Source organism: Molothrus aeneus, chromosome 6 (assembly GCF_037042795.1).
Source record: "Molothrus aeneus isolate 106 chromosome 6, BPBGC_Maene_1.0, whole genome shotgun sequence".
In the NCBI taxonomy this organism is placed as follows: Eukaryota; Metazoa; Chordata; class Aves; order Passeriformes; family Icteridae; genus Molothrus; species Molothrus aeneus.
The window spans coordinates 28,772,577-28,785,570 of record NC_089651.1 but is presented as its reverse complement, the minus strand read 5'-3'; the positions used below and the strand labels follow the sequence as shown (position 1 = coordinate 28,785,570).

The following is a 12,994-nucleotide window of genomic DNA, read 5'->3' as shown; positions in this document are numbered from 1 at the left end:
GGTTTCATTCTGTGATGTTTTGGACCTTTCTTATTGCTATCTTCAGAAGTAACTGCATGCCTGGGAGGCTGGGAATGAGTTGCTCTATATCACTACTGTACAGGTCGTTGTGTGAGAGAAGGTAGCAAAGAGCAATCACCTGGGAAAGGCCTCTGGACCAGTGATAGAAAATAACAATTGTGAGTGGCCATGAGAAAACTGTAACCAGGTAATGACTGAATTAAAAAGGAATTTCAAAGTACATTTATGTGCTATTAGATCAGAATCAAAGGAGCTGTACTCGTTCAGTGCTTGGTTTTGTTTGTCTTGTTAAGATACTCCCCTCTGGAGCTTTGTAGAGGTGCTATAATTTGCCTTTAATCTTGACAAAAGTAAGTGATAGTATGAATCAGGACATCAGTATTGTGTTGAGAACACGAGATAAGGCTGTTTCTCTCCCCAGAAGGTGAAAGGTTTGCTCAGTATGTCTGAAGAATAATAATTTCCTATGAAAAGCTGCTGGGGTTTCCTTGGGGCTTTTTCTTTGAAAGACACCTAGCCTAATCCAGTGTGACTAGAACTGTTATCCAAGAGAGTGTACTTGTGAGGATGAGCAAATACTCAGCTTTATGAAACTTGCCACATGATGGGATGTTACCCCATAATGCCCAAGGGCTTCCCGGGTATATGTTAGTAACCCACAGTCACCACCTGCCATATTCCTTCCTCTCCTGTGTGTCAGCAGTGCAGAGTTACTGTGGCAGGGTTTTGCCTTGGACAGGTACACATGGCTGGCCTGGTTGGTATGGCAGGCAGGCAGGGCAGTGCTCTCTGCCCCCAGCGCAGTTTCCCGCACGGCTGCACGGGGCCATGTGCAGCAGTGGTTCAGTTCATACCAGCCATGGCAGGGAGGGATGCCCCGGCCTGGAGATCCCCACCTCTTTCCAAAGACAGGCAGTGCTCCCTCAGCTCTTTCCGAAGATCGGTTGTGCTCATGCATAGCGCTGTGCTGCAGGCTTACCTGCACTGTGCAGTAAAGGTGAGAGGGTTCTCTTGGATGCCCTCTGGCTTCCCCAGGCTGCCAGCCAGGGCAGTGATGCACAGCCTGGCAGTGCCCTCCGGGGCCCTGGCAGCCACCCATGAAGGGCCCAGGCTGTGAGTGCCAGTCAGCCCAGGCAGATGCTCTGGCCCTGGCAGTGGAGCCTCTGCCCACGGCAGCAGAGCCGCGTTTGACACCGGACATCAGCGAGCCGCGGTTCTGCTGATCCGGGCAGGATGGGTGGCTGTACTGGGCTGGTGTTCAGGGTCTTGGAATAACTTTCTGTGCTTACACAGTTTCTTATTAATGTCCTCTAAAGCAAACAGGCTGTGCTTTGTGACCTATTTCAGCCTTGGCCACTGACACCTTTTCTCCCTCTGGCTTTTTCTTCTCAGCAGCTCCATTCCTATCTTACAGCCCAGCCTCCTGGCCCTTGGGGCTTCCTGCACCTCACCCCTGCCCTCTGAGCTTCTGCCCATCTTGCTTCTGCACAGAACAGCATGTGCAGTAGAGTACTTGATGAGCAGAGCGAGCTGTGCAGTCAGGTCATGTGCATGCACAAATCAAAGTTATGGAGTGGAGGGTGGCAACAGGCTTACTGCTGCTGGCTGGGAGCAGGAGCTCCCATTTTCAGCTCGCCCCTCCTCTGCCATCAGAGGAAGCAGCTCACAGGAAGTGTGGCATGCTTTCAACAGCTCCTGTAATCCCTGAGCTGTCTGTACCCAGTGCAGAGGCCCTTGCCATGAGCTCCATCTGGTGTAGGGTACGTGTACCTGTTATAACACAGTCACAGTTCTGCCCTTCTGCCAGGTATAAGTTCAGGTTTTTGACTTTAGGCACTTGTTTGTTTGATTCAAGTGAAAGATTTAATAAAAGATTCAAGTGAAAGATTTAATAAACCTGGGCTGTCTGTATTGCCTGTACCTTCACTCTCTTCTGTCTTCCTCCTTTCTACATGGCATTATTTTGCTTCAGGATACTACTTGCATCCTTCCTTTCTTCTTTCTCCATCTACTGCTCAGTTTAACCTTGTAATTGTTGTTTCTTGCCCATGCAAAACCTCTGGATTTCATTATACTCAGCTACTACAACACCAGGTATTTAAAATCTCTCATCTCAGGCACACTGGTTAGACTCTTGCACGTGACTCCTGTTGGCAGGACTTGCTGCGAGCATGCTCAGAGTAGGTGCTTTGAACCTGCTCTCTGGCAAGAGACAAGGGAAGGCTCCTTTGTCATGCTATGGCATTTACTTCCTTTAATGTGGTTCTTGGATTTTACAGGTAGCCTGAGCAGTTTGCCCAATGGAAAAAGACAAGGCCTTAACCCTTTCAGTGAGTATCTTGTCAAAATGTTTCTTTTTTCCTGTGATAAGCATGTATTGCAGAATTCATTCTCCCCTGTTCTCCTATGTTCATGAACAGCAATATAGAAACAGCTGGAAACCAAAGTTGTTCTTAAGAGGTATAAATACACCAATGTGCAGCTCCATTGCATCATTTCAAAGTCCAGCTCTATGTCTTTTGCTGAAACAGACTATATGTTGCTAAGGAATTAGAATAGGATGAAGCAGCTATGGGATGACTCCTATCCTACTCTTCCTTCTTCTGTCGAGCAGTAATTTAGGTGATTTGTTGTGTTTACATTCCATCACTCCATGGACCAGTTCCCATGAAGACTGTTCTCTATCGTGGTAAAGGTCTGCTCTCCCAGTATTTTGGGCATTGAATCACATAGACCGACCCTTTCATCAGGCATGAACAATAACATCATTTGCTTTGCTTTTAGACTTGCAGCCTCATGGTTTTGTTGGGTACTTCTCATTTTGGATTGTAAGAAGCAGTGAGAAGTTCTCCCCTGCCTGTATCTTCTGCTACTTGTTCTATAGCTGTCCTACATATGTCTGGCTAGACTCCTTTTTGTGTTGAGGAGACCTAGGCAGTGTATTTGTTTAGTGCCAGAAGTCTTCCTATACCTCTTGCTGTCCTCCTTGTCTTCCTGGGGAATGTATCAGGTCCTGGTGAGATGGACTGAACAGAGAGCTGAAGACAAAGATCAACTACACCTTGTGCATTGATGATGTGATGTTTCTTGGTGTGTCCTCCATTCTGAGTGTGTACTTGGTTTTTGCCTGCTGCTAAAAGATGAGCAGAGGCATTTGAACAATTGCTGTAGCTTCAGCCCCCTCCTTGTCACTCAAAGTGTAGGACAGGTCATCTGCACTCCCATGCTACACTGCACTTACAGATATGGAAAACAATCTGGTTTTTTTATCAGCTGGTCATTGAGCAATGCAGGCACCTTTTGCAGAGCTGTGCAATTGATTGCAAATATGGCTACCTGAAATAATTTTGCATTTGACAATATTTGCCCTCCTGTGACAGGGCATGTTAATCAGCACTGATCTCACTGAGGCCTTTCCTTCCTTTTTCCCTCAAATCCCTACTTTTGCTGTCTCTTTAGCATGTTTTCATCTGTAATTAATCCACAGAGCTCTAGCTCTGATCCCCTAAGAGCTTTGGTTCTTTAAGAACCTTTGGTGAGGGGCTTAACAGAAGCTTTCTTTTGAAGAAAGGCCTCCAAGACCTGTTTGTCTGCTAGAGAAGGAGGCAGCTGGCTGTGACTGATGGGGAGATGGTGGCAGGGCAGCCTTGCAGCAGTGGGTTTCTGCATCAGCTGTGCCAGGCAGAAGAGTAAAGCAAGGGATGTTGGACCAGTTGTTTCCCTAGACTGCATGCCCATTTCCAAGGAGGGGGAGGAAAGTGGTGTTTTGTGTTTAAAAATATGCCAGTCCCTAAGGCTCCATGTGACTCATTCAGTGCTTTTTCCAGCAAGGCTGTCTCATTAGCCCCTGGTTGTTTTCAGCCTCACAGCTTATTCTGGGATCTTAGCTTTCTGAGGCCATGGCTTCAGCAGAGGCTGTACTGGATCTTTATCAATCAGGTTTCTTTTTGTTTTGATTTGCCTTTTTCTCTTGTTCTGCTTCTGTTCTGTTTTTCCCTCCTTGCTCACCCCACCCCACTCTTTCAGTAGGTCGCCTGGTGTAGCAGTAGAAGACAAGAAGGGAAGACAGGAGCTGACCCAAAGGAAGAAAACATCCAGTGACAGACGGACAGACACCTTGCTGCTTGTGAGCAAGCACGCAGCATCAGCAACATCCAGCGTAGCAAAAGTGGCACCCAGAACATTTGCACTTTTAAAAAATTGGTTTGGATTTTTTTTAATTGCTTTTCAATGCCATTATCTAATACTTTGGAAAGTGGAGGGAAGAAGGATCATGACTTTTTAAAATTAGAACAGCTACTGATGATGTAAAATTGAGTTCACTGGGACTCAAAGAATTTTATATACTGTATATAAATATATATGTAAATTGTACAGTTGTCTTGTACAGGGGTTGGAGTCACTGTTCTGTTCCTCCCTTTGCTTTTGAAGGCTGTTAGGGTTAGAGGGACACTTTGCATATAATGGATTATAGTAATGCAATCATTTCTGCCACCAAACCATCAGTCAGTGGTGAGCCTGAACAGCACCTCCATGCAGAAAGGAGCCAGTGTATCAGCATGAATTGTTCTTGCAGATGTGCACATAGTGCCCCAGATACCAAATGCTTCTTGAGAGCAGCTGAACCCCTTTTTTTACCATAAAGCTCTCTGCAACTCAGGCAATTGGGCTTTTGAGGGCACAGATTTCATCTAAGTATTGGTGCACTGCAAAGCTGCTAAAGTAGGGATAGAAAAGGGTTCTATTAGGGATGTACAACAGTAGTATGTGCACCTGTTGCAAGTTGGGCAGAAATTAAATACAAATACATTGCTATTCATGCTCAGATAACATGCTTAGCAAAGCTGCTCCGTGCCTCTGGAATCTAAAGCTGTAAGAAGGATGTGGGAGCCGTAGGCCTAGTAGAGTCAGTGGAGTGAAGTCTTGCATCTTCTGCTCTGACAAAGTGTTCATCTATATGTTGTACAGCAATAAACATTTTGAGAAGCCTGCTAAAAGCAGCATTAGCCTGCCTTGTGCTTTGCTGAAGAGCAAAGGACATACTTGTCTAGCAGACAGACACAATTGCTGCTGTCCCCAAGAGTCTGCTTTCCTTATGTTGCAGCAGTACAGCTTGGGCCATGCTCACTGGTGAAGGTCTGTCAGCAGTGACTTTCTTGTCCTTGGTGGTTGTGAATCCATGCTCTCCTCCCGCACACTGGTGTGCCTGCCACTTTGCCTGATTTGCTGTTGCCAGTACCTCCTGGGTACTGTGACACGGGGGTGTGATCAGCAGTAACAGTGAAGGCTTGGAGAGTGGAGTCTGGTGTTCTTGGAGGCCACAGGGGCTGTGTCAACCACTAGAAGTTTTGGTAGAGTTGTTTCTTTGGCAGGGGTGCCCATATCAACAATCCTAGATTTGGGCAGAGTGTGATGGGACACGCAGAGTTTTGCTTTGTGTATTTACAACCACTGGCAGCACTCGCCTGTTCTGAGCAGCCTTCCACTTCTGACCTGGTGATCCTTCTGCCACTTATCTCTGGACCAAGAAGCTGTTAGAAGAAACTGTAGTGAAGATGATGAAATGACATGCTAATATGAGATCACACCAACAATAACTTGTAACAGCAATAGGTAACAGTAGAGACTGGACTCATCCTTCAAGGCTACCTTGCTTTGGTAAAAGATAATACAACGCAACATCTTCACTCTGTCATGTCATTGTGACAATAGCATGAGAGAAATACATCACCAAAATAAAGTGTCCTGATGCAGTAAGTTAGTGCTTGTTGACAAAATGGAAAGTTAAATAAAATAAAAACTAACAAGCTTTTCTATAAACACCTGATTAAGAGTAGTAATAAGTCTTCCTCTGGGAAGTATATTGGAGCTAATTAAAACTTATGGCATGGTTAAAAACACTTCTGGTAATATCTGAAATGTACATCATACCATCACAATACAAAGAAGTCATCTCTTACGCAAGAGCAGATCCTGCTGCTGGATCTTCATGGTTTCTCACATACAATGTATGTGCTTTTTTGGCCTGCAAGCTCCCACCTTCTTGATTGCTTCTTCTCTTGTTGTTCTTTGGGGTTGGTTTTTTTTTTTGTTTGCTTGGTTGGGTTTTTTGGGGTTGTGTTTTTTGTTTTGGTTTGGTTTTTTTTTTTTTTTTTAATGCCCTGGGCTCATCTTTTGTGTGTTGAAATAATTTGGTTTAGTGTATAGTTAGAAATGTCCATGCCACACTCACTAGTCCTATTGTAGGGAGTAAAGAATGAAACCAACTGTATAAAAAAAACTCCTCTCCCTTTTAGTATTCTAGTTTTAGGAGTTAAAAGTTCTGACAGCTGTGTTGGATGGTGTTTGGTGGTTTGGAGTTTTTGGGGTTTTTTGCGGGTAGGGTTTTTCTTTGTTTGGTCAGGGTTTTTTTTAATGTATAGTTCTATCCAGCAGAAACAGACAATTGGATGTCTCTAGGAATTCTATCAGCCAAACACTGGGGCTGGGAAATGCCCCACAAGATTGTGGAGGGACTGCAGAGCTGCTAAAAACTCACTGCATCTTCTGGAAATAAACCAGCCAGCCACCACTCCTGTGGTTGTTATATAACTCCTTCTGCTGACCTCCTTTTTCTCATCCTTGTGCCCTTCCCCTCCAAGAGGCCTGCACTCACATGTCATTTGCAACTGAAATTGGGTCAGTTCTTCAAGGAAGGCAAACAAGGGGTGGCTGTTGGTTAACTTTGGTATTTGTGGATATTCCTTTTGCTAGGCCAGGGCTGACTTTATGGATGGATTGGGGACCAGGCATAACATTGCTTTCCTTTGTCACAAGACAATTCCAAGTCCCTGCATCTTGACTCGCTGAAATTGCATGGGTCTCTGAGCAGCTTCTGGCAACACTTGTACACTGCCATGGAAGGCCCAACCAGCATGATTGTGTAATGTCCAGGTAGAGATCAGGTTACTTGTTCTGAGTTTGTGTTGGAGGATTGTGCAGACCATTCTGGTCCTGATTGACATAGCCCATGCTATGAGCTGTCCAAGAACCTGTACTCATGGATGAGAGCAGTGCCTCAGCTGCCCGTTTTCCCTCTTGGTTTTATTGCCAGTCCACCTGGCTGCTGGGCCAGATCATCCTTATCCGGTGCTTGTAAGCAGTCTTTTGCTCTGCCTTGCATCAGTAGCATCTTCCTGAAGCTGGGACACAGGGAGTGTCAGTGTTGTGTCTGAAAGCAGACCCTGGGCATGTGTCTCCTCATTCTTCAAGTCCTGCTGGGCCTCTCCAGCTCTGCTTTGAATGACGGCTGTAAACGGCTGGGACAGAGAAGAGAACCAGGACTCAACAGTGCAAGTCATCTGTTCATCCTGCCAGAAGTAAAAAATCTTTCTTTCTTGCTGATCTTCCAAGGGCATAGTGTGTTGTAGGAAATTGCATTACAGTGGGATTCATTTGTGGGAAGGCACTGCTTTCCATGGCCTGAGTTTATATTGAACTTACCTGCCCCAGCGCATTTCTGCCTATGGTAAATTTGTTAAACTGAAAGGCATCTGGTTTTGGTTTTGGTTTTGTAATAAAATAGATAACTTTTGCTCCAGTGTCTTGTGGTGGTTACTTGTTGAATCTTGATTTCCAGTTATTCCTACAGTGCTGTAGGAGAGGGAAGGGGACTTTGCTCCTTGCACAGTCAAGTGTCAGTCGGTGGTTGGGTTTGGAGGTCTGTGATGTTTCTCCCCTGTGTGTAAGCCTCCAGGCTGAGTTAAAAGAAGCTCCAGAGTGCATCTCTGTGGTTTGATGACAGCTGTCTGAATCTGCCCAACCTGCTTAGAAAGGCTGTGAAGCTTCAGCAGGAGCATAGAGATGATTGTAGAAGGTGGGATGTGGGATCTTGTAGCACAGTCTCCCCACACACCAGGTGGGAGACAGGCTCTGGACCTTGCATGTCCTCACAGCTCCCTTTCACATGGGAGCCTCATACTTTACTTTGCAAGTCATGTCTTGCTACATGGGAGTCTGAAATAGTATCTTCTAGCTGTTGTCCAAAACCTTTTAATCCTCAAAGATGGTGAGTAACATGCCATGCTGGAAAGCTGCTGCTGTTTAAAAGATAGGTTTTTCTAGGCTACAAGGGAGTGCAATTCATCAGAGGCTGCAGCACCAGGTCCATGGCAGAGGGGGCTACACACTGATCCTTTCAAGTGCATTTGACCAGCTTTGTCATCACTGTCATTTCACTTGATCACATGTAAATCTTTGCAATGAATAAGAAGCCAACTCATTTATTGCACTTGGAAGGTAAGGCAGTTGCAGTCCCAGGGGAGGATTTCTGCTTGTATGGCAGTCACAGGCTGGATTGCTTGTAGGTTGCCAGAGAGAGCTCTGCTAAGTCTTTCAGTGCAAATTCAACAATAAAAGAAGTAAATGCAGAGGTATGACAGCCAGTGTGCCTCTGTCAAGAATGGACTGGCCAGCCCACTTAATTTCCTTGTATTACCAAGGGTAACAAGTTCTGGGGCTAAGGGAAGAGCAGTAGTTGTTATATCTGGGGTCCTGCAGGACTTAACTAAAACCAGGAAAAGGATATTTTGAAAAGGAAAAGACCAATTCCTTGGCCATGCTTCCTGCTTCTGGAGTTAATGTAAGGTACCTCAAGAGGCCTTCACCCTTTCCCTGGCAGTGCTGCCATTCTGTGGGCAAGTCAAAAGGACTGAAAATCGCTTGCTTTTGCCTCTGCTTCCAGCAGTGATACTGCCATTCTCTTCCTTCTCCTCCAGCCTTTTTTTCTCATATCTGTAACAGTATAACTAACATAATCGACCTGCAGAATGTTGACCTTCTAAATTCTCAGCAGCCACCCCTTACAAGCCATTTCAGGCAAAATACCTTGGAAACTGTTCAAAAGCTGATATTAAATTGGACAGAACATCTGCAAAATTATGCTCCTTAGTTTGGAAAACACCTTGAATAGGAAATGGGTTAAAAAAAATGCCAGCTTAGGAACCAGGAGTCTTAACAGCTGAGTGTTTTGCATGGAGTGTTTGCCAGAACACCCAAGACTGGCTTTGGGAAGCAATTGTGCTTTTTGTAATTCTGCTGAGGGCTTTTTTTACTGATGTTAATGGTGGGTTTTGTTTTTCAAAGGGACCTTCCCTGTGCACTCCAGGCGTTGTCTAGCTTTGGTTCAGAAACACCACAAATTCTATGCTGTGTGTTGTAGCACAAATCTATATCCCTCCCCATCTCCTGCAAAAGTATGAACATTTATTCCACATTATATTTTCTTTCAGCACATTGGCACTGGGCCAAGGAGAGGGGCCATGGCCCCACTGTGTGCTCATTCAGCCCACACCCAGAGCCCAGGCAGTGGTGGTGGGCGGCTCTCTGCCCCAGCTGAGCTAGACCTGTGCTGTGCTGCAGGCATGGGGTGCACACTGGGCAATGAGGGAGGCAGCTGCTTGTGGTTCCAGTGGAGATTGAGGTTTCCACACCTTGCCTCCTCTCTGGTGCCAGCAGGAATAACTCAGGTCTCCTGCATCCAATTCACAACTAGGTGGCCCTAGTTTGGACCTCAGAGAAGTTTCTTGGTGCAAGATCTGGGAGTCTGAAGTACGGATGAATACAGCTCACCTTATTAAAATAAAGACATTCAATCCCAGTATAAAACAGATCCTTAACTCATTGCTTTATGGTGTGTGAACAAAGGACTCTGGTGAAACAAATTCTGTTTGTAGCATCTCTGTGCTGTGCTTCAAGCACTTTAAAACTGCAGTTTGAGTGTCCAGTGTCCCATTGCACAGCACAGCCCTGGCCTTGCATGGCACTAAATGCCACTGCTATCTCCCTCAGTCATGATTTTGGCTGGGACCATTGAAGGGATTCCTGCTGGCTTCACCATGTCAGAAGAGAGCTGACACAGCATCTGGCTGAGGAGAGAGCTATTTCTGAAGTGACTTGGATGTTCCCACTCTGAGCTGGCAGGTTGTCTCAGAGAAAGCTGCATGAAGGTGGCTGAGGCTGGATTGTTCACCTGCAGCCCAACATGAAAGTGAATTTTTGCATCTCTGGAGCTGTTAAAATTGTTTCAAATTAACGGTTTAAACACTGCAAAAATTATGAGAGGACTTTTGCCCGCTCTAGGAGACTGCAAAGAAACCTTGTCCATCTGCCATCACAGAAGTCCACCCCTCCCCAAATATGCCTGCTAACTGGAATTTGGACAATGACAGGAATTTAAGATAAAGGGGATACTGTTGTCCAGTCACCCCAGGTCTGGGGAGAAAAATGCATTCACTAGTGACACTGGAAGAGAGACTGGGATGCTGATGGCTCAACAATCATGGGGCAAGCTGCAGGTGAACAATCCAGCCTCAGCCACCTTCATGCAGCTTTCTCTGAGACAACCTGCCAGCTCAGAGTGGGAACATCCAAGTCACTTCAGAAATAGCTCTCTCCTCAGCCAGATGCTGTGCCAGCTCTTTTCTGATAAGGAAAGAGGCAAACCCTGTGAGGAGGGTACTGTCTCTTTGTCCTTACTCAAGTGAACTCAGCTAACTCCCCAGCTGGGGAAGCACCGGGACATTCATACATAGCCTGAAGGTTTTGGGCCATACATAGCCCCTAATGGGCCATAATGGACTCAACTTCCTGATGTTATGGGTGGGTGAATTGTCTTAGAAGGTGTCAAAGACTCCTGAACTGATCCACAACATTACATCATCCAGTTAAAACTCCCTGCCCCAGGGGAGGTACCAGGGTGTTCCTACCTGAACGGGAGTGAATATAAATCCAGCAGATGTTGTGTTTTGGGGATTTCACCCCACCACTTGTTCAGGAGTTCCCCCACCACACGATGGAGCCAGTCTGCAACTACCACTTTGACCAAGAAACATGAAAATTGCAACAACCAAGTCTCATTGTGAGGTCTACAGGTGACATTTCAACTCATCCTTCCCTTCTCTTTCTTACCCATTTTCTTAAGCAGTATTTTTACGCTTTAGTATTGCCATATTACTATACATAACAATAATAAAAATGGCTGTTTTACAATGCAACCAAATGGTTCTACAATAAACTCTACATGTGTGTATTAACAAACACCACTCATTCAGTGTCATTTCACTCCACTCAGTCCCAAGAGATCTATTAGCAAGAACCTGGGCTACCCTTGCCTTCTGCAGTGGGTTCTAACACAAGTGTTGAGATGTCTGCTGCAAGCTTTTTCTCCTCAAAAGGCACTTGGATACCAGACCTTGGTAATCTAAAGCACTTAGACTCCAAAAAACCGAAACATCAAATACAAATTAATTCAGAAAACTCATAGGCAGGATCTGTGAAGAGATGTCCTAAATGATAAAAGAGATCTGGGGACTGATAAAAGGAGTCATAGTCCAAATAAGAAACTATCTTGCTGCAAGAGAAATGAAGGAAGTGTAAGTAGAGATCAATAAAGTGGATCAAGAGCTCTTCAACATCCTCAAGCATAAGAAGAAAAAATATGAAATGTGGGATGGGTGCTGGAGCATTGCAGACTACACGTGAGCTGCCAGGGGACTTAAAGAGAGCATGGCAACATCACCTAACTGGTGACAAAGGAAATCCTAGAGAATTACAGACCTGATACCTCTCTGTGAAAACCTCAAGGAGCAAGTTACCGACCACTTATTCTCTAATCCTCTAAAGATTAATAAATTTGTAAATAGATGGCAGGAATGGGTTTGTTGAGGTTTCACTAAGGACAAATAATTTCAAACTAATTTGATTCCATTCTTTGACAGGATAACTCGCCTTGTGGCTGGGGGGAACAGCACTGGATGTGATATGTCTTGACTTTGGAGAGGCTTCTGGCACTGTCCCAGAAGACATTCTCATAAGCGAACCGAGGAACTGCAGCCTATTTAGATTCGCAATACGTTGAATTCAGTGTCAAAGTCAGAGAGCTTTCTGGGGAGATCTTCCCAGTTGTGGTCCAGAGTCCAGATCTATTCAGTATTTTCAGCAGTAACTTTTAGAAATTGCTTTGCTATAAATTTTCCTGGTGATACCCAGTGTGGGGTGGGGTCCTGGGGGGCCTGGGGGAGGTGTCTGTCACCACCTATGGAGGGTAGAACATGAGTGGTTGATCATTTGAAGAAACAATCCCAGTCAACAGGATGAGTGTCAGCAGAGGCATGGGATAACCCTGCCATGAGGCAGCTGTGAGAATGTGCTAACAAAGCGAGACCCACTGGGCAGCAGTCCTGTAGAAGTGACTTCTCAGAGGCTGGGAAAAGAAAAAGTGGAGAACATGAAAGACTGTGGTACATACAAAATCCTCTTACCATAAGGATAATAGTGAGCTGTTTTCTATGCCCTTGTTAATGAAACAAGAAGAAAAAAAATTAGCAATGCCAACAGAAACCCTGCATTTGGCTTTGCTTTTAGTTTCTGCCCAAGATGTTCCATAAGAAGAGGAGGCAATCAAATCTCTTTTGGTGGCTTGAAGAGCTTATTTGGACACCCCTTGTGTTAATAGAGACACAAAGGTGCTCTCTACAATATGAACATCCTTAGTGCCAAGGCTGTGCCATGGGGACTTTCTGAGAATACTTTTGAAGCTTTTGTGTTGAGATTTTATTCCCCCTACAGCTTTTTCATGCATACAGGTTGTACTCATAATTCCCACAGGATGGAATCAGTGTTTTTGTAATGGAAGCTTATTTTCTTCAATATCAGAGGCATCTTCCTGGGAAGGTATTCGGAACTTCACAACTTATACCCTAAAAAAAAAAAATCTGTTTAAAGGGTTTATTTCTTTAATTCACCCAAATTTCACATGTGTTTCAAAGTACTTCTTAGGCCTGTGAAGTTTTTTATTGTGTTCTTGAAACTGGGCCAATTTCTGAGTGCATGCCCAGCAACAAGTACTAGGTAGGTCACAATTATTCTTTTAGCCACAGCTGCCACTGAGCTTGCCATGTACATGGCAACAGCAATGGTGCAACCTGGGGCATGG

The 12,994-nt window shown here is 45.1% G+C and overlaps 1 protein-coding gene across 4 annotated transcripts in view; it reads left to right on the top strand.

Annotated features, from left to right (window-relative positions):
• Positions 1–5,921, top strand: part of SMOC1 (SPARC related modular calcium binding 1) — a 126,798-nt gene extending 120,877 nt beyond the window's left edge. For 2 of the 4 annotated variants that reach the window (XM_066552082.1, XM_066552080.1), the window contains exons 12-13: positions 2,301–2,351; positions 4,048–5,921. In XM_066552082.1, the coding sequence (XP_066408179.1) occupies positions 2,301–2,351; positions 4,048–4,064 (68 nt within the window). In that variant the 3' untranslated portion in view covers positions 4,065–5,921. The remainder of the gene's footprint in view (positions 1–2,300; positions 2,352–4,047) is intronic. The other 2 variants (XM_066552081.1, XM_066552083.1) reach the window with 2 other exon arrangements.
• Positions 5,922–12,994: the final 7,073 nt, after the last annotated feature.